At 45.0% G+C, this 25,353-nt stretch overlaps 1 protein-coding gene across 1 annotated transcript in view; it reads right to left on the reverse strand.

Annotated features, from left to right (window-relative positions):
* The window catches only part of LOC117505783, a 283,549-nt gene that overhangs the window by 73,327 nt on the left and 184,869 nt on the right, over positions 1 to 25,353 (reverse strand). The window contains 6 exon segments of the mRNA XM_034165323.1: positions 153 to 545; positions 14,955 to 15,035; positions 21,534 to 21,685; positions 22,090 to 22,391; positions 22,496 to 22,753; positions 23,983 to 24,710. Of these exon segments, the coding sequence (XP_034021214.1) occupies positions 153 to 545; positions 14,955 to 15,035; positions 21,534 to 21,685; positions 22,090 to 22,391; positions 22,496 to 22,753; positions 23,983 to 24,710 (1,914 nt within the window).

The raw sequence follows: 25,353 nt of genomic DNA on the forward strand, positions 1-25,353 counted from the left end.
TTTGGGGTTGTTCAGGGGGTAAAGGCGCCAGCAGCTCCCTTCTAATCAAACTGGTGTTAACCAGGAAAACCATCTCAGCCCTTTCAGGAAACAACAGGAGACTATAGGTCTAAAGCTTGGACTAGAGTTCTGTGTGAACCATGCCCTCATACCTTCAGGGTCTAGATTCAGGTTCAGGTCGACCAGATCTTTCACCTCCACATCTTCCAGGTCCTTCACAGCTGAGTCCTCTCCCTCTAGGTGCTCCTCTAACCCGCCGGGTCCCTGGCCAAGGTGCTGTTGAACATGTTGGCCCACATGCTCCCTGCCACCTGCCGGTGCCACCTGCTGGCCAAGAGCTGCCGTCTCCATCACCTTCACCCTGTGAGGGGGCTTGACAGCTGACAGCTGAAGGCCAGGGTCTCTGGATTCCGAGGCAGCGTTTGGGGGTAAGGACAACCTGAGGCAGTTCTCTGGGACGCGGTGTCGCAGCTCAATGTAAGGCTGTCCCATGATACTGTGCTGCTGGACAGGAAGGGGGAGGGGCGAAAAGGTCTGGGACATATCTGGGAGGGGGAGGGCACATAAAAGAACCAATCATTTTAAAAACTAACTACAGAAATTTACATAATTAAAACCAGTGTCAGGGGTGCTACTGAGCGGTCGATGGAATAGGACGTGGGTTTTGTGGCTCCTGCCAATTTGGAATAAAATCATTATTCAGCTGTGCTTTTGTACTGTAAACCAAGTAATTTTCTCTACATTTTTGCACTTTGAACCTGAGGACATACTTTTGTACCACTTTGTAACGTCTGGAAAGGGGAAATCTTGGACTATTCAAATGCAGCTGAAGCCGCACTCACGGGCCTCGGCATCTGATCCGCCAGCTCCAGATGTCAAACCCGCCATAACACAGGTGAGCCGGGTTGGCAACACCCTGAAACTTGACTTACTGTCTTCATTAACCCTCTGGAGTCGAATGACGTGTCCTCGCGACAAAAGTCACATGGCCTAATTAAACGGATGTAACAAAATCTGGAGACTTCAACCTACAAACCACTTTTTTAAATTTTGTTAATAGGCCAAGTATAACTTGAATTATGATTAATAATTTACTCAAGTTTTTGGGGGGATAATATTCTCATATTCACTGTGCGTTTTGCAGACACCCACAGCAAAACGACTCAGTTCCTCCTTTCAGCTGGACGAGTGAGAAGGCTGTAATAAAACCAGACCCTCTCATCTGCAGCAGGAGGGAAGGGTGTTTCCACCATTGGTGGAAATAAAAAGTAACTAATCAATCACATTCACCAACTCCACGTGGGTTGGATGACATCGCACAGAGCTCACGTGTGTGCGCGCGCCTGCATTTTGTGAACGGGACTTTCATTCTGTGTCTCTCTGCGACAGGAAAGAAGTTAAAAAAAAAAAACACAAATTTTTCTTGATCACTGGTGTAAAATATATTACCAAATAAACAATGATCCCCAATGCACGTAATATGGTTGCTGAGCAAAGGGAAATTCTGGTTTCATGCGGAGTGAAAAGCAAACAGTTTTGAAAGTTGTGACATTGCTGTGCTTGGAGTGTGTTGTAGTGAGTGTGGTTAGTTCTGTAGTTTTTTATTTAGTAAGTGCATCAAAATAATCAGGCGTCTTGAAACAGCTCGTAAAGTCTCTCTCTCTTTTTTTGAATTGCATGAAGACGATGGAAGCGCAGAGTGCACCATCAGAGTCTGATCTAGGGATGGGTATCTAGAACCGGTTCCTTTCGGGTATCATTAAGAAATTATTCGATCCACCGACATCAATAAGCTTTTTGCTTAACGATTCCGTTATCGGTCCTTCAGAGTGGCCGTTGTTTTTGGGGGTGTTTGTCAGGAAAATAATAATTTCTCTACATTGATTACAGACCTGCAGCGGGTCTGTAATCAACTTTTCTGCAGCGCGGCTTTGCTTTGAACGTTGAACCAATCGAAGCAGTCTGCAGAATGAAGCAATGCTTCGATCTATTGCTTCGTTTATTCATTTTTTTCTTTCGCTGTATCTTAATTTTCCCCCACTAAAACCCTAAAGAGCATACGTCTGTGAGTATTATTTACCTTTTTTATGTTAAACCGACCTGTTATATACAATTTTAGAGAAAGAGACAAAAAGAACCTGAATAAAAATACAACAGAAAATATAAAACCAACTAACAATGAACACACAGTCACACAGATGAGGCTGTGCTGAAAAGAATGACACCAAACAAGGCCAGGCAAACAGTTTTTAAGCTAAATTATGAAGGTAAACCCAAAAGTAGTCAAAAATGTCCAAAAATAGCCAAGACTAAAGAGTGTCAGGTTTTGGATGGGTTTAGGTTGTGTTCTGTTTTACTGTCTGATTTGGTTTATCTTTGTGAGCTGTCTTTCTCTTGCTCTGTCTTCTCTGTCCTGCTCTTTCTTTTCTCTCTCTTGGCTCTTGGTGGTGGGTGTTTCTCTCTGGCCAGACCCTGGTTCTGGGAGTTTCTGCATACACCTGTTCTCGATTTTCACCTGGGTGCTTTATAAGCCTTTGTCCCTCACCAGATCGATGTGCCTTGTGCCTCTTTCCATCTCAGTTCCTTGTGTTTTTTGTTTTTTGCCTTACCTTGATTGCATCATTGTGTTTTTTGATTACCTGCCTGTGTACCCTGACCACGCCTAAGCCTGATGATTTTGTTACTGTTGCTTCTTTTGGCCTGTCTATCTGTGTACGGACCCTAGCTAACAAACCAAGTACCTGCATCCTGCATTTGTGTCTAGCTTCCTTTACCAGCTGACCCTGATACAGAGGGTTCAAGAAGATATGGCCAGAATCATGAAGAAGGAACTGCAAGAGGTTCTCGGACATGCTTTATTGTGTATTAAATCCTCTTCAGCCCAGGCAAAATTCTAAACTTTTTTTTGTTTTGTTTTTACACATTTTACAAACTCCATGTCTTGACAGTAGCAAGGCTCCCATTTTAACTTAAATGGGAATTGGTCAGAAATTCATGCAGATACAGTTTGTCTACAGTAGGTTCTGTGATGAATGATATGTGCAGAACTTAATCATCAGACAGTTTAACTGTGCAGCAAAGTACAGAAGAGTTGGGAGGGAGAGGCTTAAGATTCACTTATTTTCCCTTTCGTATGTCTAGCATACTGACACAGTATAGTTCTACGCTTTTCACTCTTTTAATTCATTTTATTAGTAAACGGAGCGTGCCGCGGCCTCAACTTTATCTAAATTCTGGATCTTTTAGTGAAGTTTAGGGCTAGTGGCCGTCGATCACCTTAATATTTCTTCTGTTTTTCTTGTTGTTTAATGCTGACAAATTATACTGTATTTTTTGTCTTTCTGATGCCTGATTCTGTTTTTTTTTTCTCTCTGTTTAAGGTGCAGCTCCATCCAGAGATGTTGTGGTGTCTCTTTCTGTAACCCTCCTGTCCTGTACACCGGCAACATTTCCTGTATATTTGCTTTGTGAATTGTTCTGTAATTTGTGTCTGTATTCTCTGTATTGTCTGGTTCTCAAGGTCTCTACTGGCCTCTACTGGTGGTTGGCTCTCACTGCGGTATTGTATCACTTCCTGTTCCGGAGCACTGCGGTGTTTTTCTGTATCTGTTAGCTGTTTAATCTGCGTAGTTTGATTGATCTAGTTAACTAGATAACAATTTATTTCCCAGTGTAATCTTCACGTGCCTTAACTAAAGCACTCCCTCTGCTGAATCACCTCTAAATTATTTACACATTATTCACTTTGTGTGTTTTTAGGAATCCGCTAGCTTAGCGCAGCTACTAGCTCTTAGCCGATTTAGCATGGCGGCTTCTCCTGTCTCTCCCGCACTTTTCTGCTCTGGGTGTGAAATGTTTAGTTATTCCTCGGCCTCCTTTAGCAGTAACGGTACTTGTAATAAGTGTAGCTTATTCGTAGCTTTGGAGGCCAGACTGGGTGAATTGGAGACTCGGCTCTGCACCGTGGAAAATTCTACAGCTAGCCAGGCCCCTGTAGTCGGTACGGACCAAGGTAGCTTAGCCGCCGTTAGGTGCCCCCCAGCGGATCCCGAGAAGCCGGGAAAACAGGCCGACTGGGTGACTGTGAGGAGGAAGCGTAGCCCTAAACAGAAGCCCCGTGTACACCGCCAACCCGTTCACATTTCTAACCATTTTTCCCCAGTCGGCGACACACCCGCCGAGGAACAAACTCTGGTTATTGGCGACTCTGTTTTGAGAAATGTGAAGTTAGCGACACCAGCAACCATAGTCAATTGTCTTCCGGGGGCCAGAGCAGGCGACACTGAAGGAAATTTGAAACTGCTGGCTAAGGCTAAGCGTAAATTTGGTAAGATTGTAATTCACGTCGGCAGTAATGACACCCGGTTACGCCAATCGGAGGTCACTAAAATTAACATTAAATCGGTGTGTAACTTTGCAAAAACAATGTCGGACTCTGTAGTTTTCTCTGGGCCCCTCCCCAATCGGACCGGGAGTGACATGTTTAGCCGCATGTTCTCCTTGAATTGCTGGCTGTCTGAGTGGTGTCCAAAAAATGAGGTGGGCTTCATAGATAATTGGCAAAGCTTCTGGTGAAAACCTGGTCTTGTTAGGAGAGACGGCATCCATCCCACTTTGGATGGAGCAGCTCTCATTTCTAGAAATCTGGCCAATTTTCTTAAATCCTCCAAACCGTGACTATCCAGGGTTGGGACCAGGAAGCAGAGTTGTAGTCTTACACACCTCTCTGCAGCTTCTCTCCCCCTGCCATCCCCTCATTACCCCATCCCTGTAGAGACGGTGCCTGCTCCCAGACCACCAATAACCAGCAAAAATCTATTTAAGCATAAAAATTCAAAAAGAAAAAATATAGCACCTTCAACTGTACCACTGACTAAAACAGTTAAATGTGGTCTATTAAATCAAATCAAATCAATTTTATTTATATAGCGCCAAATCACAACAAACAGTTGCCCCAAGTCGCTTTATATTGTAAGGCAAGGCCATACAATAATTATGTAAAACCCCAACGGTCAAAACGACCCCCTGTGAGCAAGCACTTGGCTACAGTGGGAAGGAAATCTCCCTTTTAACAGGAAGAAACCTCCAGCAGAACCAGGCTGAGGGAGGGGCAGTCTTCTGCTGGGACTGGTTGGGGCTGAGGGAGAGAACCAGGAAAAAGACATGCTGTGGAGGGGAGCAGAGATCAATCACTAATGATTAAATGCAGAGTGGTGCATACAGAGCAAAAAGAGAAAGAAACAGTGCATCATGGGAACCCCCCAGCAGTCTACGTCTATAGCAGCATAACTAAGGGATGGTTCAGGGTCACCTGATCCAGCCCTAACTATAAGCTTTAGCAAAAAGGAAAGTTTTAAGCCTAATCTTAAAAGTAGAGAGGGTGTCTGTCTCCCTGATCCGAATTGGGAGCTGGTTCCACAGGAGAGGAGCCTGAAAGCTGAAGGCTCTGCCTCCCATTCTACTCTTACAAACCCTAGGAACTACAAGTAAGCCTGCAGTCTGAGAGCGAAGCGCTCTAATGGGGTGATATGGTACTATGAGGTCCCTAAGATAAGATGGGACCTGATTATTCAAAACCTTATAAGTAAGAAGAAGAATTTTAAATTCTATTCTAGAATTAACAGGAAGCCAATGAAGAGAGGCCAATATGGGTGAGATATGCTCTCTCCTTCTAGTCCCCGTCAGTACTCTAGCTGCAGCATTTTGAATTAACTGAAGGCTTTTTAGGGAACTTTTAGGACAACCTCATAATAAAAACAACAAAAAAAGACTGAGTTACAAGCCGTGAAAAATCAACTAGCGAGCAATTATGCTGCGACTGATGCTAAGCTGGCTAAGCTAATGGCTACAATGGGGGGATGTGGAGGAGGCTCTCATGTGCTGTACTGATGACATCAGCGTTATGGAAACAACTCTGCAGCGCCTTACCGCATAGGTTACCACGCTGGAAGAGAAATGTGAGGACTTAGAATGAAGATCAGGCTGTAACAACATCAGGATTATCAGTGTGGATGAGGGCGCTGACACCTGCTCTCTGACCGCTGTCGCAGAGTTGCTGAAGGAAGCGGTCACGCTGGAGAAGGAACTGCTTGTGGGCCGGCCTCATTGCTTTGTTCAACCTAAGCCTAAACCTGGGGACCAACCACGAGTCATTATGTGCAGGCGGCATTCCTACGACGACTGTCTGGACATTTTACGTCATGTGATAAAGCGCCACCGGATTAAAGTCAGAGCCATGAATAGATTGGTCTTTCCTGATCACACTGCCAAGGTGGCCCAGGCTGGAGCAGCCTTCACCGAGGTCAAGCATCTACTTCATGGCATCGAAGGAGCCAGGGACGACAGGGTGTGGACAATCAATCAATCAATCAACTTTTTTTTTATATAGCGCCAAATCACAACAAACAGTTGCCCCAAGGCGCTCCATATTGTAAGGCAAGGCCATACAATAATTATGAAAAACCCCAACGGTCAAAACGACCCCCTGTGAGCAAGCACTTGGCCACAGTGGGAAGGAAAAACTCCCTTTTAACAGGAAGAAACCTCCAGCAGAACCAGGCTCAGGGAGGGGCAGTCTTCTGCTGGGACTGGTTGGGGCTGAGGGAGAGAACCAGGAAAAAGACATGCTGTGGAGGGGAGCAGAGATCAATCACTAATGATTAAATGCAGAGTGGTGCATACAGAGCAAAAAGAGAAAGAAACACTCAGTGCATCATGGGAACCCCCCAGCAGTCTAAGTCTATAGCAGCATAACTAAGGGATGGTTCAGGGTCACCTGATCCAGCCCTAACTATAAGCTTTAGCAAAAAGGAAAGTTTTAAGCCTAATCTTAAAAGTAGAGAGGGTGTCTGTCTCCCTGATCTGAATTGGGAGCTGGTTCCACAGGAGAGGAGCCTGAAAGCTGAAGGCTCTGCCTTTAGCTTTCAGGCTAAAGGCAGAGCCTCAGGTAAACCTCAGGTAAACTCCTTGTTTACCTGAGGTAAACAAGGAGTTTACCTCATAGGAGGACGCCAAACAACACGTGCAGAGTTTGATTTACAGTGAGGAAAATAAGTATTTGAACACCCTGCGATTTTTCAAGTTCTCCCACTTAGAAATCATGGAGGGGTCTGAAATTTTCATCTTAGGTGCATGTCCACTGTGAGAGACATAATCTAAAAAAAAAAAAAAATCTGGAAATCACAATGTATGATTTTTTAATAATTTATTTGTATGTTACTGCTGCAAATAAGTATTTGAACACCTGTGAAAATCAATGTTAATATTTGGTACAGTAGCCTTTGTTTGCAATTACAGAGGTCAAACGTTTCCTGTAGTTTTTCACCAGGTTTTCACACACTGCAGCAGGGATTTTGGTCCACTCCTCCATACAGATCTTCTCTAGATCTTCCAGGTTACTGGGCTGTCGCTGAGAAACACGGAGTTTGAGCTCCCTCCAAAGATTTTCTATTGGGTTTAGGTCTGGAGACTGGCGAGGCCACTCCAGAACCTTGATATGCTTTTTACGGAGCCCCTCCTTGGTTATCCTGGCTGTGTGCTTCGGGTCACTGTCATGTTGGAAGACCCATCCATGACCCATCTTCAATGCTCTAACTGAGGGAAGGAGGTTGTTCCCCAAAATCTCCCAATCCATGGCCCGGTCATCCTCTCCTTAATACAGTGCAGTCGTCTTGTATCATGTGCAAAACTAGAAGCACTCAGAGAGTGCAAACCTCCGCCAAGGCCATGAGGTCACTGACACCATAACATCTACACGCCGTGGACTCATTGAACCTAAAAAAGTCTAACAATGATGTTTGCTCAGTAGTAAACAAGTTTCATCTGCTGTGACTGGATAGCATGTACACTTAGCGCTCGGCATCACAGTTTATTGCAACTTGCACCTTTCCCAGAAGCTACTGTCATCTGAGCACTGATATTGATATTGCATGTGCTTATAGACAAAAACAAATAAGAGACAAAATTCAATTTATTATTCAACTAAACTGCAAATATATGACTTTTTTAACATTTATGAAACACTTCTCTAAACAAGGCACAGTGATCTATTCAACAGTTCAGTGTTACAATCAAAACTATGACACATACACTTTGCTTGCCTTTATATTTGACATCCTTGACCATGAAAACATACTACTAGAACTTGGAATCACTTTTATGTCTTTATTAGTTCAAAAGTTATTGTATAAAAATGATTTTTTGGTAATGGCGGTTTTCTTCTGGATCTAGCTCCATAACATTTGAAGCTACATCAAATATGATGACACCTTACTGAATCAGTACAGATTCAGCTACAGTTTGGTGTTAGTTGTGCATCTCTAGCTTCATTTGTCACCTCACACTGACACATTTTCTATTTTCACTATATTTTTGCATATTCTGGATCACCAGATCTGGAATCCGGATCCGATCATCACCAAACTTTGTTGTTTGATAGAACATTTGACTATGTTACACCCTAAAAACACCCCCAAAGCATGATGCTTCCACCCCCATGCTTCACAGTAGGGACGGTGTTTTTGGGATGGTACTCAGCATTCTTCTTCCTCCAAACACGGTGAGCGGAATTAAGACCAAAAAGTTCTATTTTGGTCTCATCTGACCACATAACTTTCTCCCATGACTCCTCTGGATCATCCAAATGGTCATGGGCAAACTTAAGATGGGCCTGGACGTGTGCTGATTTAAGCAGGGGAACCTTCCGTGCCGTGCATGATTTTAACCCATGATGTCTTAGTGTATTACCCACAGTAACCTTGGAAACAGTGGTGCCAGCTCTCTTCAGGTCATTGACCAGCTCCTCCCGTGCAGTTCTGGACTGATTCCTCACCTTTCTTAGGATCACTGATATGCCACGAGGTGGGATCTTGCATGGAGCCCCAGTCCAAGGGAGATCGACAGTCATGTTTAGCTTCTTCCATTTTCTAATAATTGCTCCAACAGTTGATCTTTTTTCACCAAGCTGCTTGGCAGTTGCCCCGTAGCCCTTTCCAGCCTTGTGGAGGTCTACAATTTTGTCTCTGGTGTCTTTGGACAGCTCTTTGGTCTTAGCCATGTTAGTAGTTGGAGTCTTACTGATTGTGTGGGGTGGACAGGTGTCTTTATGCAGCTAACCACCTCAAATAGGTTCTTCTAATTTGGGATAATAAGTGGAGTGGAGGTGGACATTTTAGAGGCGGACTAACAGGTCTGTGAGGGCCAGAATTTCTGCTGATTGGCAGGTGTTGAAATACTTATTTGAACATTACAATTTGGACTTTAGCAGCAGTTGAACACCAAAATGTAAGTCCCTTTTCTGTTGTTTATAAATTATTATATAACGGCTGAGTGGATTCTTGTCATTTGATTGGTGCTTTGTATGTCACATGACATGGATTAATTCATCCCATTTGTGTTGCATTGCATTTAGAGTGCAGCTTGGGCACTCTAAATGCAATTTAGAGTGCAAATTTGGTTCCATACATTTGGTACCATTGCACTCTCACGTGCACGCGCGCACGTGATCACACATGCACATGTGTGCACGTCCTCGTGCACACCCCTGCACGTGCACACATGCTCATGCATGCACACACGCATGCCCGCGTGCACGCACGCAAGAATCCACTGTGCTGCCTGGAGGTTGTTAGCAGGAACAGAGAAAAGCTGGAGTCATTTCTGACGTGATTTTTTTTTTTTTTGCTGCACTGACGACATATACAGTCTTATTTTTGTTGTTCACACACGCACAAGTGCCGACCACGTTGTGTGTGTGTGTGTGTGTGTGCGCGTGCGTGCGCACACGCGGGACACGACTCTCCTGAAATTTGAGCTAACTGATACTGCTAATTCTTGTAAGACACACACACACACACACACACAAAACACTTCTCTAAACAAGGCACAGTGATCTATTCAACAGTTCAGTGTTACAATCAAAACTATGACACATACACTTTGCTTGCCTTTATATTTGACATCCTTGACCATGAAAACATACTACTAGAACTTGGAATCACTTTTATGTCTTTATTAGTTCAAAAGTTATTGTATAAAAATGATTTTTTGGTAATGGCGGTTTTCTTCTGGATCTAGCTCCATAACATTTGAAGCTACATCAAATATGATGACACCTTACTGAATCAGTACAGATTCAGCTACAGTTTGGTGTTAGTTGTGCATCTCTAGCTTCATTTGTCACCTCACACTGACACATTTTCTATTTTCACTATATTTTTGCATATTCTGGATCACCAGATCTGGAATCCGGATCCGATCATCACCAAACTTTGTTGTTTGATAGAACATTTGACTATGTTACACCCTAAAAACACCCCCAAAGCATGATGCTTCCACCCCCATGCTTCACAGTAGGGACGGTGTTTTTGGGATGGTACTCAGCATTCTTCTTCCTCCAAACACGGTGAGCGGAATTAAGACCAAAAAGTTCTATTTTGGTCTCATCTGACCACATAACTTTCTCCCATGACTCCTCTGGATCATCCAAATGGTCATGGGCAAACTTAAGATGGGCCTGGACGTGTGCTGATTTAAGCAGGGGAACCTTCCGTGCCGTGCATGATTTTAACCCATGATGTCTTAGTGTATTACCCACAGTAACCTTGGAAACAGTGGTGCCAGCTCTCTTCAGGTCATTGACCAGCTCCTCCCGTGCAGTTCTGGACTGATTCCTCACCTTTCTTAGGATCACTGATATGCCACGAGGTGGGATCTTGCATGGAGCCCCAGTCCAAGGGAGATCGACAGTCATGTTTAGCTTCTTCCATTTTCTAATAATTGCTCCAACAGTTGATCTTTTTTCACCAAGCTGCTTGGCAGTTGCCCCGTAGCCCTTTCCAGCCTTGTGGAGGTCTACAATTTTGTCTCTGGTGTCTTTGGACAGCTCTTTGGTCTTAGCCATGTTAGTAGTTGGAGTCTTACTGATTGTGTGGGGTGGACAGGTGTCTTTATGCAGCTAACCACCTCAAATAGGTTCTTCTAATTTGGGATAATAAGTGGAGTGGAGGTGGACATTTTAGAGGCGGACTAACAGGTCTGTGAGGGCCAGAATTTCTGCTGATTGGCAGGTGTTGAAATACTTATTTGAACATTACAATTTGGACTTTAGCAGCAGTTGAACACCAAAATGTAAGTCCCTTTTCTGTTGTTTATAAATTATTATATAACGGCTGAGTGGATTCTTGTCATTTGATTGGTGCTTTGTATGTCACATGACATGGATTAATTCATCCCATTTGTGTTGCATTGCATTTAGAGTGCAGCTTGGGCACTCTAAATGCAATTTAGAGTGCAAATTTGGTTCCATACATTTGGTACCATTGCACTCTCACGTGCACACGCGCACGTGATCACACATGCACATGTGTGCACGTCCTTGTGCACACCCCTGCACGTGCACACATGCTCATGCATGCACACACGCATGCCCGCGTGCACGCACGCAAGAATCCACTGTGCTGCCTGGAGGTTGTTAGCAGGAACAGAGAAAAGCTGGAGTCATTTCTGACGTGATTTTTTTTTTTTTTGCTGCACTGACGACATATACAGTCTTATTTTTGTTGTTCACACACGCACAAGTGCCGACCACGTTGTGTGTGTGTGTGTGTGTGTGCGCGTGCGTGCGCACACGCGGGACACGACTCTCCTGAAATTTGAGCTAACTGATACTGCTAATTCTTGTAAGACACACACACACACACACACACACACACACACACACACACAAAACAAATCCACTGTGCTGTATGAATTATTTTTTTTTTTTTTTGCTGCACTGAGGACGTACACAGCTGGACCGAGCCGGTTGTGCACGCGCGCGTGTGTACGCGGGACAGCGACATGATGATTTGATTGATTTAAGTGACGCTGCTGCACACACACACACACACACACACACACACACACACACACACACAAGATCCACTCCACTGTAAGCCTCTGGATGCATGAAACAATGTGATTTTTGGCTGGACTGAGGAACAACACAAAGTCTTTTTTTTTATGGAAGTCCGAAGTCAGTGCACAGCATCACTGGACTACACGTCACAGTGGAACACCAAAATGTAAGTCCCTTTTCTGTTGTTTATAAATTAATAAAATATCAAATGACAAGGATGTATTTTAGCCGTTATATAAAACAAATAATTCATGTTTTTACATTCTTTCAATGGTACAAATATTTAATTCTGTGAAAGCTGAAACAAACCATTCAACAAGGCAAAGTCGAGTTGAATGGTTTGTTCCAGCTTTCACCTCATGAAATATCCGTACTATTGAACTCAAACATTCATTATTTGCATTGTATGTGTGTGTGTGTGTGTGTGTGTATATATATATATATATATATATATATATATATATATATATATACACGAGGTCTGTGATGAAAAAAGCGGTCCTTTTGATTTTTTTAAAAAAATAAATGGATTTGATTCATATGTTTTTAAGTCAGACAAGCTTGAACCCTCGTGCGCATGCGTGAGTTTTTTCACGCGTGTCGATGATGTCATTCGCCTGTGGGCAGGCCTTGAGTGAGGAGTGCTCCACCCAGCCCGTCGGAATCTCTGTCTGAATAGCCGCTGCGGACGGCGCGCGTTGCTTTATCAACATTTTTTCTGGACCTGTGAGGAATATCCGAGTGGACACTATTGGAGAAATTAAGCTGGTTTTCGGTGAAAAGTTTAACGGCTGATGAGAGATTATGGGGTGTTTCTATCAGTGTAAGGACTTCCCACGGAGCGGGACGTCGCGCAGCGTTTCCAGGCGCCGTCGTCGGCCTGTTTCGACCTGAAAACATCCTAATTTAAGGCTTAATTCACCCAGGACGTCGTGAGAGAACAGAGAAGATTCAGAAGAGGCCGGCATGAGGACTTTATGCGGACATTCCACTGTTTAAGGACATTTTGAAATGAAAGACGTGCGCGCAAATTCGCCGAGTCGTTTCCGTGACGACTCGGCAAATCTGTGTGTGCCGCAACAGGAAAAACACCTCCGTGTTGAAAACCATTTGTAAAATTCAGGCGGCTTTTGATGGCTTTCAACAAGTGAGTAACTGAGAAATTGTTTAACAGCTTGGGCATGTTCTAACTTGCCCATTAAGGTTTCCAACACGGAGGTGTTTTTCCTGTCGCGACCCCCGCGGTCGGGTCCGGCCCGACATGCGACTCTGCCCGCACGTTCTTTCATTACAAAATGTCCGTTAACAATGGAATGTCCGAATAAACTCCTCATGCCGACTCTACGACTCCACGTCACATCCCTATGAATCCAAATCCATCTGGATGCTGCCTCTGCCTGCCTGGTGATGTTGCCTATCAAGCGCTTCCTGGCCACCCCTTCAATTCCCAATTGCTCCAGCATCCTCCAAAGTGACTGCCCAGCAAAGCCCCTGCAGCTGACCTCTACTGGAAGGTTCCAGGCCTTCCATCCGTTTTGCTGTCAGTCATGTATCAGGCCTTGATATTTCCCCTTCTTGCGCTCATGCACCTCCTCAATCCTCTCTTCCCAGGGTACGGTCAGCTCTATGAGTACAACCTGTTTAATGCTCCTAGACCAGAGGACCATATCTGGTCTAAGGCTGGTGTGGGCTATCTCCTGTGGGAATTTGAGCTGCTCCCTCAGGTCTACCAGCATCTCCCAGGCCTTTGCTGAGGCCAAAATGCCTCTGTTCCTACGTCCTGCGGCAGCTGTCTCACCTGACCTGACAAAATTGATAAAGCAGGGCCTGCTGGAAAGGTCTTTTGCCTTTTTCCTTGCCTGCTTGACCCCATCAGCGAACTGCAACAGAATCTTGTCATGACACCACCAGAATTTTCCATCGGCCAAGCATGACTGGCAAGACGAGAGGACATGCTCCAGGTTGGCTGGCTTTCCACAGAGCTTGCAGTTGGGGCTCTCCACCAAACCTCATATGTGGAAGTTTGATGGGGTCGGCAGAACATCATAAACCGAGCACAGAAGGAACTTTATCCGGTATGCTTCCATACTCCAGATGTCTTGCCAGGTCAAACCCCTCTCTTGCACTCCTTCCCATCTGGTCCAGCTGCCTTGCTTTTTCATGGCTATGGCCTTTACATGCCGGGTCTCCTCCTCGACCTTACGGATTTCTCTCTGCACCATGTGTCGTCGTTCATTTGGATTTGCTTTTTCCCAGCTTATCCTAGTTGAACAACCAAGTCCAAGCCTACCCCTAGCTACTGCGCCCATGATGTCCGCCTGGTGCAGCCGATTCTCCACCTCTGTGAGTGCTCTGCTGGCTGACCACTTGCGACCCGTCCTGACGGTAATGTCTGCCTGCCGCACTTTCTCATCCTTGCTGTCTCACAACATCATGGCCTGCCATATCTTTGTCACTTTAAACTCCTCTACAACCGATGTTACAGGCAGCTGCAGCTTGATGTATTCGTACCATTGAACTCATAAATCATAAACATTCATTATTTGCATTTTATATATATATATATATATATATATATATATATATATATATATATATATTAGTAAGAGGGTTAGAACATTATAACAGTGTAACGGTCCCTTCGGGCCCGGTCACACGGCACTTAACTAAGTGCAACGAAGCCCAAACAAAACAAGAAATCTGGACTTTCGTTGACTTTTGCTGGGATCGTTTAACCTTCGCTCAGCTTCGTTCCTGCATCTAGCACTTCGTCAGGATTTTTAAACTGTTGAAAAATCTGATTGAATGCCAGTGAAAACCTCAATTCATCAGTATTTCGATTTGCTGTCGTTCTTGACAGTTTATTGTTTGCTTCGTTTTTTCAAAATTAGCATTTAGTTTGACTTTGTTCGACCAGCTGAACATTTTCACACAGTACAGGAGCCAGTTTGTGAGCGTTTGTGTGGAGGAGAGATGCAGCTCCTCCACAGCGGTGCTGGTATGCAGTGTGGGGCTTCTGCTGTTGCGTGAGATGTGGTGAGTGCTGCCGTGGTCATACCGTGGTGCTCGCCGGCCAGGAAGAATTTGTCAGCCTCTCCGCCAGCACACAGCAGTCTGTGATCATGGTGTTGTTCCAGCACTGTGCACACACAAGGAGAGAGTTGCTGCACAAAAAGTCAGACTGGAGCTGCAGCATTCTGTCCATGAAATCTGAAGAGCTGGCTGTCCTCCAGCCGGTGCAGAGAGAAGAGCCTGCTGGCCCTTTCAGTCAGATAGTTCAAAAGATTTAAGGATGTGATCCTTGATCACTGCATATTTGTTTGCAGCGGGGGGGGGGGGGGGGGGGGCTTTGCAGAAGCGCAATCAGCCATGTTTGTTTCTGTGGCGCTATTTCGTGTCGTCTGTGCTTTGGTTTGTGCAAACCAGGCAGCAGTTTACGCAGTGACTTTGAGCCATCAAGTGTGCAAAACGTTCCAGCAGGAGCAGACATCTGCGTGTGAACAGCTTTGATCCACAGAGGAGTGACATATGAAAACAGAAAACCCAGTGTTTGAGTGGTTTGAACATTTGAGTCGTTAAATCATGTACAAGCCAGTCCTTTTGTGCGCGCATGTATGTGTGCTACAACCCCTGGCAATAATTATGGAATCACCGGCCTCGGAGGATGTTCATTCAGTTGTTTAATTTTGTAGAAAAAAAGCAGATCACAGACATGACACAAAACTAAAGTCATTTCAAATGGCAACTTTCTGGCTTTAAGAAACACTATAAGAAATCAGGAAAAATAATTGTGCCAGTCAGTAACGGTTACTTTTTTAGACCAAGCAGAGGAAAAAAAAATATGGACTCACTCAATTCTGAGGAATAAATTCATCCCCAAAACTAACACTTGCATCAAATCAGATCCGCTCATTAGTCTGCATTTAAAAAGGAGTGATCACACCTTGGAGAGCTGTTGCACCAAGTGGACTGACATGAATCATGGCTCCAACACGAGAGATGTCAATTGAAACAAAGTAGAGGATTATCAAACTCTTAAAAGAGGGTAAATCATCACACAATGTTGCAAAAGATGTTGGTTGTTCACAGTCAGCTGTGTCCAAACTCTGGACCAAATACAAACAACATGGAAAGGTTGTTAAAGGCAAACATACTGGTAGACCAAGGAAGACATCAAAGCGTCAAGACAGAAAACTTAAAGCAATATGTCTCAAAAATCAAAAATGCACAACAAAACAAATGAGAAACGAATGGGAGGAAACTGGAGTCAATGTCTGTGACCGAACTGTAAGAATCCGCCTAAAGGAAATGGGATTTACATACAGAAAAGCTAAACGAAAGCCATCATTAACACCTAAACAGAAAAAAACAAGGTTACAATGGGCTAAGGAAAAGCAATCGTGGACTGTGGATGACTGGATTAAAGTCATATTCAGTGATGAATCTCGAATCTGCATTGGGCAAGGTGATGATGCTGGAACTTTTGTTTGGTGCCGTTCCAATGAGATTTATAAAGATGACTGCCTGAAGAGAACATGTAAATTTCCACAGTCATTGATGATATGGGGCTGCATGTCAGGTAAAGGCACTGGGGAGATGGCTGTCATTACATCATCAATAAATGCACAAGTTTACGTTGATATTTTGGACACTTTTCTTATCCCATCAATTGAAAGGATATTTGGGGATGATGAAATCATTTTTCAAGATGATAATGCATCTTGCCATAGAGCAAAAACTGTGAAAACATTCCTTGCAAAAAGACACATAGGGTCAATGTCATGGCCTGCAAATAGTCCGGATCTTAATCCAATTGAAAATCTTTGGTGGAAGTTGAAGAAAATGGTCCATGACAAGGCTCCAACCTGCAAAGTTGATCTGGCAACAGCAATCAGAGAAAGTTGGAGCCAGATTGATGAAGAGTACTGTTTGTCACTCATTAAGTCCATGCCTCAGAGACTGCAAGCTGTTAGAAAAGCCAGAGGTGGTGCAACAAAATACTAGTGATGTGTTGGAGTGTTCTTTTGTTTTTCATGATTCCATCATTTTTTCCTCAGAATTGAGTGAGTCCATATTTTTTTCCCTCTGTTTGGTCTAAAAAAGTAACCGTTACTGACTGCCACAATTTTTTTTCCTGATTTCTTATAGTGTTTCTTAAAGCCAGAAAGTTGCCATTTGAAATGACTTTAGCTTTGTGTCATGTCTGTGATCTGCTTTTTTTCTACAAAATTAAACAACTGAATGAACATCCTCCGAGGCCGGTGATTCCATAATTATTGCCAGGGGTTGTACAACACATCCAAACACTGAATGCATTCATCCAGAGTGAATCAGCTGGAGAGAAGATGAAGGCCGTGCATGTGTCTGATCCACATTTGTTGCGCCTGTGCGTGTGTGATCACAAATGGTAATCGAATCTGCACGCGTGCGTGTGACTGCTTGATCACACAGCCACAGCGCCGGTGATCAGAAACACCAGGGTTTTGGGGAAAAAAAAAAGGCAGAGAGACAGACAGCGCTATTTCTCTCTCTCTCCCTCTGTCTCGCTCTCAATGCTGAAACATGAGACAGTTTTAAGTTTGCCTGTGACGTTAAATGCCAATATTTCCAACTTCTTTGGGGGGGGGGGGGGGGGGGGGGCACAGAAGGACTTTGAACTTTGCGATCTGATTTTCGCAGACCTGCCAATGAAGCAGTGTGTCCCACTGTATATCTTCAAAACTGAGTGCTGTTTGCGTTACCATTTTGAGAACGGAGCACGTTTCTACAATGGAAAAAAAAACAAAACAAAGGCAGGAATGCAGCAAGGGCTACACACAACTGTTCATACATTAAAAGCACATGAGGATTCTGATGATGAAGGAGATGATCCATCTGTTGTTCTAGACGAGGAACCAGAGCAGGTGGATCCACCAACGTGCGCACAGATCTCCACAGTGGGTCGGATCACGCGCTTCTGTTTGCAGTTTCTCCAGGACTCAGGCGCTATGACCTCCGACCCAGCGCCGAGTCCTGAAACGCAGAGATGCAGACACACACTGCTCCAACAGGAGCTCCAGGTGCATTTCATTTAAAGAGTGGAGATCGTTAGCTTCAGTTTTGTTTAGTTCCTCTTTCGTTCCTTTTGTGCTCTTGATTTGCAGGCTATTTGGTGATAAAGCTCTTTCGTCCACCTTTTCTCAATGATTTGTCCGAGGGCATTTTTTGCACAGTTCACTCACCTGGCATAAATGTTTTATTATTGCTGTTAACAGCTCTCCCTGCATCCCACAATCAAGTTTTATGTCTCTTTTTTTCAGGACAACCTGTGCTTTCAGAATATATATGCTTTTGTTGTGTTTTATAAGTGTAATAAAGGTTTACAATCAAAAATAGGCAAGAAAAAAATTAAGCGAAAAATAATTTTCCACACACATTTATTCAAAACACACAGCAAACTATAACAAACAACTGTTTTGACACTTTATAAAGGTAATTTGAGGTCTTGTGTGAAAGACTGTACAACAAAAAGGTTCAAACAATAAACACAAATGCACATTTTGAACAATATATACAAAATGGTCTATGCGTTTTGTTGTCCATTGATATGGTAAACAGTGCTTTACGCAGAGAAAGCAACAGAGTTATCCAGTAACATTCACATGCAAACTAGTGGAGCAATCCTGATAGTTACACACTCTTTGTTTGAGCACGTGAGATTGTCATCAGAGACTCTCGTGTGCTCCTGCTTTCACTGATCGCTATGCGTAATGGCGCAGGGTGCACTGAGTATGTACTAATAGTATGTACTCATTGGAGCACCCATGGGGCTATTCAAACGGGCCAACTAGTAACATATCACTCCTGAAAACGATCTTTGGCTTTTCACGTGAGGTAAATCTGCCCTACAACTGAATTTTGGAAAACCATGTGACGGTGAACCAATTCCGATTGGACGCTCACATTGCGCACGTCATCACACAGCTTCTATGAGGGGTACAAAGATGGTGGACGGCTGGCCGAAAGTCCGCGGAGTTAAGAAAAACAACAGTTAAATAAATTTACAACAGAAAACCTTGAATATCCGTTAAGACATTATTTGTACGTCCGTAAAACTCTGAAACTCGGAAAAATCTGTATAAGTTACGGACAATCCGTATAGGTTGACATGTATGGTACTCTGTTTGTGCATGCATAGGAACATGCACGAAGCCACTGCCATGATATCGTACACGATTGTCCGACCGTGTGTTTCTCTCAACGTCGGCTTGATGTTTTTGGGGTTCGGGTACCTCAGCTGGGTACCTCAGCTGGCTCCTTTCAACGTGAAGGAGCAGCGACTCCACTCTGAGCTCCCCACGGATGACCGAACTTCTCACCCTATCTCTAAGGGAGACACCAGCCACCCTCCTAAGGAAGCCCATTTCGGCCACTTGTACCCGCAATCTAATTCTTTTGGTCATGACCCAACACTCATGACCATAGGTGAGAGTAGGAACAAAGATTGACCAGTAGATCGAGAGCTTTGCCTTTTGCCCTTTGCCTCAGCTCCCTTTACATCACAACAGTACGGTAGAGTGAATGCAACACCGCCCCTGCTGCGCCGATTCTATCGCTGCTCCATAGAGAGCATTTTGACCTACTGTCTTTGTGTGTGGTTTGCCAGCTGCACGGTCACAGACAGGAAAGCTCTCCAGAGGGTCATCACCACAGACCAGAAGATCACTGGTTGTCTCTTGCCTTCATTAGAGGAACTGTATACAAGTTGTTGTCTCAGGAAGGCAAGGACTATAATCAGAGACCCCTCCCATCCTGGACACTATTTGTTTGAATTATTGCCATCAGGCAGACGATACAGGACACTTAAGGCCAGAACAAACAGACTTAAAAATAGCTTTGTGGGAAGAGCTGTTTGTGCACTGAATGCTGCTGGACCTGCCATTTTATGGTTGTGATTGAGTGTTTTTAACTAGGTTTTATCTAGAATTTTTAGGGTTATTTATTTATTTTAAATGTGCTTTTAAGAGATTGTTTTTAATTTCATTGTCATGCACAGTATTTTTTTTCTGGTGTCATGTACAATGATAATAATAAATTCTATTCTATTCAATTCTCCGGCCAATCTCACGCTCCACTGTCCCCTCACTTATTAACAAGACCCCGAGGTACCTGAACTCCTTCACTTGAGGCAAGAGCTCATTCCCTACCTGGAGTAGGCAATCCATCAGTTTACGACTGAGAACCACAGGACCACATCATCTGCAAAAAGCAGTGATGAGACCCTGAGCCCACCAAACTGGAAACCCTCCTCCCCCAGACTACGCCTCAATATCCTGTCCATGAATATCTCAAGGTGACAAGGTGCAGCCCTGACTGAAGCCAACGCCCACCGGAAACAAGTCCGACTTACTGCTCAGGACCTGAACAAACCCAGGTATTTGATAGTTCTGTTAATTTATCTTCCAAATATAATTTGCCTGCTACACATCTGTTTCATTATTTACAAATTCTGAATTTTTCCTCTAAATGTTTCCCCAAATTTTCCCTCTGTACCTCCTGAAAAAAAAAAAAAAAACTATCTCACATTATCCACATCAGAAAGGACTGATATAAAGATCTATTATTTCATTTTAACTTTAAGTGCTGATTCAAGTGTCAAAATTAAAATGCAAGGGGTAAAGAGTTGGGAACAACGGAGACCCCGGACTGTTGAACAACTGAAGTCGTACATCAAGCAAGAATGGGAAAGAATTCTACCTACAAAGCTTCAACAATTAGTGTCCTCAGTTCCCAAACGCTTGACATCGAGTGTTGTTAGAAGGAAAGGTGATGTAACACAGTGGGAAACATACCACTGTCCCAGCTTTTTAGAAACCTGTTGCAGGCATCCATTTCAAAATGAGTAAATATTTGCATAAAAACAATAAAAGTTTATCAGTTTGAACATTAAATATCTTGTCTTTGTGGTGTATTCAACTGAATATAGGTTGAAGAGGATTTGAAAATCATTGTATTCTGTTTATATTTACATTTTACACAACATCCCAACTTCACTGGAATTGGGGTTGTGTAGTTGATGTTCCTGACTCCTCATCAGCACTCAGTTCTGCTCAAAAGGACATTACTGCTTTTACATCTTCAATCGCTAGATGCTCCTTATTGTTACACTGGAAGTCTGATAAATGTCCATCCATTTCCTTGTGGCTTAAAGACATGTTTTTTCTAAAACTTGAGAAAATTAAATACACTTTACAAGGATGTACACAAAGGTTTTACAATAAATGGCAGTGCTTTATTTCTTATTTTTCAAATTTTTAGGTTTTACCAAACTGAATGCCTGTCACCGTCTTTACCTTTTGCATTTGTCATGTATATGAGTGTGCTTTTATCTGATGACGTTTTTATGTTGACTTTGGGGAGCTGAGATATGAAGCTGGGGGGGGGGGGGGGGGGGGGGGGGGTATTTAATGTGGTTTGTTTTTTTTCTTTCTGTAAACAAAAAAAAACCTTTGTATTGTATTTGTAAAAAGGGATGATAGATTTGTGAATGCTGTATTTGTTTGCCTGGTTCTAAGAAAAAATATTTGTAGAAAAAAGCGTCAGATTTCACTGATCAATCCACCAATCATCAAGAACCTGTCAGTGGGATGGTCCTTACCTGTCACCAGGTGAGAAGGGGGGCGAAGCCTAGGTAACTCCGATATCATCAGCCTCCTCATCTGGCCAGGGAGTACGGAACCAGGACCTGAAACCTGAAGTGGATGCAAGGACGAGTCCTGGAGTACTGCAGGAGATCCAGGAGGGACAAACCTGGAAAGGAAAAGAAGAAAAAAGTGTGGAAAAAACACCAAAAATCATCAGAAGAAGAGAAATACTGAAGGAGAGTTGGGCAAAGGTGGAGTCAACTGAGGAGAAGAGGGACAGAGGAGGAAAAACTAAGGAAAGAGGAGATAAGATGGGAGGGGAAGGAAAGACGGAAAGCAGGGAAAAGAACATGTGCAAAGGAAATGGGGAATGTGGATGAAAAAGCATAAAAAAGTCAACAAACCGAAGCAGCAAAGAAGATGAAGGGAAAGGAGGACGGGTGGAAAGGCTAGCAAGAAAAACAGTGTGTAAGAGCAGGAGATGACGAGACAGAACAGGACTGAAGAACAGACACCATGAAAGGAGGAGAGATTGAAAACGAGAAGAAGCAGCCGTGTTTGTGGTCTGACCTCAGGGCCAGAGGTTGGACTCCCAGCTCCCTGTGGAAAGGAGCCTGGCTGGAGGAAACACCTGGAGGGACCCTGAGAGCTCGTGCTGGGGCCGGCGGCGGCCCGCTGGGCCTCACTATGCCCGGGTATGGCGGGGGAGGGTGCCCAAACGGGTCACAGCGAGGGGCGGAGCGCTCACCCTCCTGCGCCCGCTGGTGTGCAGCTGGTGAGGTGGCAGCATTGGCTTCATTCAGACCTTTCTCCTGCCGCAGAACAATCTTCTGCTGCTGCTGATTCAGGATGAGCTGCCGCAGCCTCTGGCGCTGCATCAACACGACACAGCAGGTCAAAGTTCAACTCAAAGCTAACTCATCACTTCAACCCACTAAGTCACTGCCTGACTGCTGAGCAGTCTTGGTCTGGTTACCTGTCTCAGCTTCTCCTCAGAGTCTGCCAGCTGAGGCAGCGCACCTGCTGCTCCATCCACAGTGCTTCCGCTCTCCGCCGCCTTGTCACCGGCTGCCATCTTGTTCGTCAGTGAGGCACCAGGCATCATGTGATTCTGCTGCGACAGGTTGTGACTGTTCAAACCAGGGACAAGACTGTCCTCAGATAACCCAGGGTGCTTTGGGGTCTTGCTGCCAGGGGTTGTGGATCCTGAAAGATGCTGTTTTCCTGGAGACTGGAGGAGAGAGAAAAAGGACACTGAGCTGTAAACTGCAGTCCAGACGGACGGACACGACCACAGACTGCTGAGGCCAGACATCAAGTCGTCCACAGACACGACAACCCGCCTCTTACTCAAAACCCACAGGTCATTTTCTGCCACGAAGGGGTTTGATTGTGGGCTCTCATTGGTTAGTGTGCAACACAACAACCAATTGCAATGCCCATGTTGCTGCTGAATGTGCATTTTCACCATGGGGTCACCTGCTGAACAACGTGTGTTCACAGGCTCGGCAGAGACGCCGTCACACGACGTGTCAAGTCCACCAAAGCGCACAACACTTCCATTAGCTCCACAGCACCACCTGCTGCACAGAGACACAGATAGACGGAGATGTTTGGAGGCAGTGAGCAGCCGAACAGAAAATGCTTGGGAGTCGGCAGTGAAAGCGGTAAAGTTGCCGTTTGACGTGTGGCTGTTGGTCAATAAACGGTGTCACTCCCTGTGCTGCTTCAAGAATAATAACAACTGGTCAGATGCTATGAAGACAAACTTCAGTATTTGTGAAAGTTGAGTTTGCAGCGTTTTCCTGATGAAGCAGAACTGACATGACGATGAGTTGAAATGTGTCAGAATGTTCCTGCATCATTTTGAGTTTTCAGACTTTTTCCAGTCACATATTTCATCACAGACATTTTCTTAAACATGTAAAAATCTCGTCTCGTGCAGCATATCGTGTACGATGCATGGCTATGACTAAACAGACACTCTGCAGCAAAGCTTCTGCCTTCTGTCTTTGCATGGCTGCCCAACGTGCGGGCCGCAGGCCACATATGGCCCACCTGTGCTGTACTTCAGCCCACCTCAAAAACTGACTAGCTGTCTGGAATTAATAAATTATTTTAAGCAATTTACACAGACATGATTTTATGTTGAAAGGTCCCTTTGCCTTCAGACTGTAAATTTTCTATAACATAAAACAGTTAGATGAAGTTGTATGTTCGGGTATTTTTGCCCTGTGGAACTCCACACAGAAACGAGAACAGAGCCAAAACATCCTCATGGCTGCGTTGCTCTTTTTTACATTTTCAAATTTTGTGGCGGGGAATATTTCGGCCCTTGCCCTCGAGCTCGTCCTCCTGTTCCAGTTAATGCCCTGCTGCACTGAACTGCAGCATCCAACACAGACCAACAGCATGGTCATAAATCAACCTGTGGTATAGCCGACTCACAGTTTCATCAGGTACCTGAAGGTGGGACGGGCTGAAGGTCATCTCTGGAGTCAGGCTGCATGAGCCAGGACCAGCTGGTTGAAGGCTGACCGCTTCCAGCTGGGACTGAGACCATTGGGTGCAGAGGTCTGATGAGGGCCTCTGCAGACTGGGAGACGGGGTTTCTGGAGACTGAGGGAGGCACTCTGTTAGTAAAGCATGAGGTGCCTCTGGGTTAGACACACACGAGACGAGTACTGGGTGGGAGGGGGACGGCTTCCTGTTGGCTGAGTGTTGGCCGTACTGGACTGGTCTTGGTGGTGTGGTGAGGTACAAAGGGTCAGAATGCAACAGAGGTGTACCAGGAGTCTGAGGATTGGTGTAGGACTCAGGTGAAGAGTGCGAAGCTAACGGCGACTGGTGAGAAAAGGATTCATTGGCCTGCTGGGTGTAGTCAGACCTGGGAGTACCAGGCGCCTGGGTGTATGGGCTGCAGTTGGGGGAGGCAATCCCTGACAGTGGGATGGAAGCGAAAGATGGATCCTGGGAGTGGAAAAGAGTGAAGCCCAGGTCTGCAGATCGAGGTAGGTCCCTTCTTCCTACTGGGTCAACAGTCAATTCCTGCAGGGGGGGCATGGGGGCTTTAAACACTCCAACAGCTCCAAGCTCACCAGCCTGGCCTTTGTGGCACAGGTCAGCGGGCCCAATTCTGGGAGCGGAGCATGCAGATGGGCTCATCATATCCACTCTGCTCTGCTGTGACCCTGGGAAAAGTAGAAAAGGAGGAGAGAGCATCAGAAGGAGCAGACTGAGAACGAGGAGAGAGCATCAGGAGGAGCAGACTGAGACAAGCAGGAGCGAGCATCAGGAGGAGCAGACTGAGAACAAGGAGAGAGCGTCAGGGGGAGCAGACCGAGACAAGCAGGAGAGAACGTCAGGAGGAGCAGACCGAGACAAGCAGGAGAGAGCGTCAGGAGGAGCAGACCAAGACAAGCAGGAGAGAGAGTCAGGAGGAGCAGACCGAGACAAGCAGGAGAGAGCGTCAGGAGGAGCAGACCGAGACAAGAAGGAGAGAGCGTCAGGAGGAGCAGACCGAGACAAGCAGGAGAGAGCGTCAGGAGGAGCAGACCGAGACAAGAAGGAGAGAGCGTCAGGAGGAGCAGACCGAGACAAGCAGGAGAGAGCGTCAGAAGCAGACAGACAACGAGGAGAGAGCGTCAGGAGCAGACAGACAACGAGGAGAGAGCGTCAGGAGCAGACAGACAACGAGGAGAGAGCGTCAGGAGCAGACAGACAACGAGGAGAGAGCGTCAGGAGCAGACAGACAACGAGGAGAGAGCATCAGGAGCAGACAGACAACGAGGAGAGAGCGTCAGGAGGAGCAGACTGAGACAAGAGGGAAAGAGC

This window comes from Thalassophryne amazonica, unplaced genomic scaffold, assembly GCF_902500255.1.
Source record: "Thalassophryne amazonica unplaced genomic scaffold, fThaAma1.1, whole genome shotgun sequence".
Taxonomy (NCBI): domain Eukaryota; kingdom Metazoa; phylum Chordata; class Actinopteri; order Batrachoidiformes; family Batrachoididae; genus Thalassophryne; species Thalassophryne amazonica.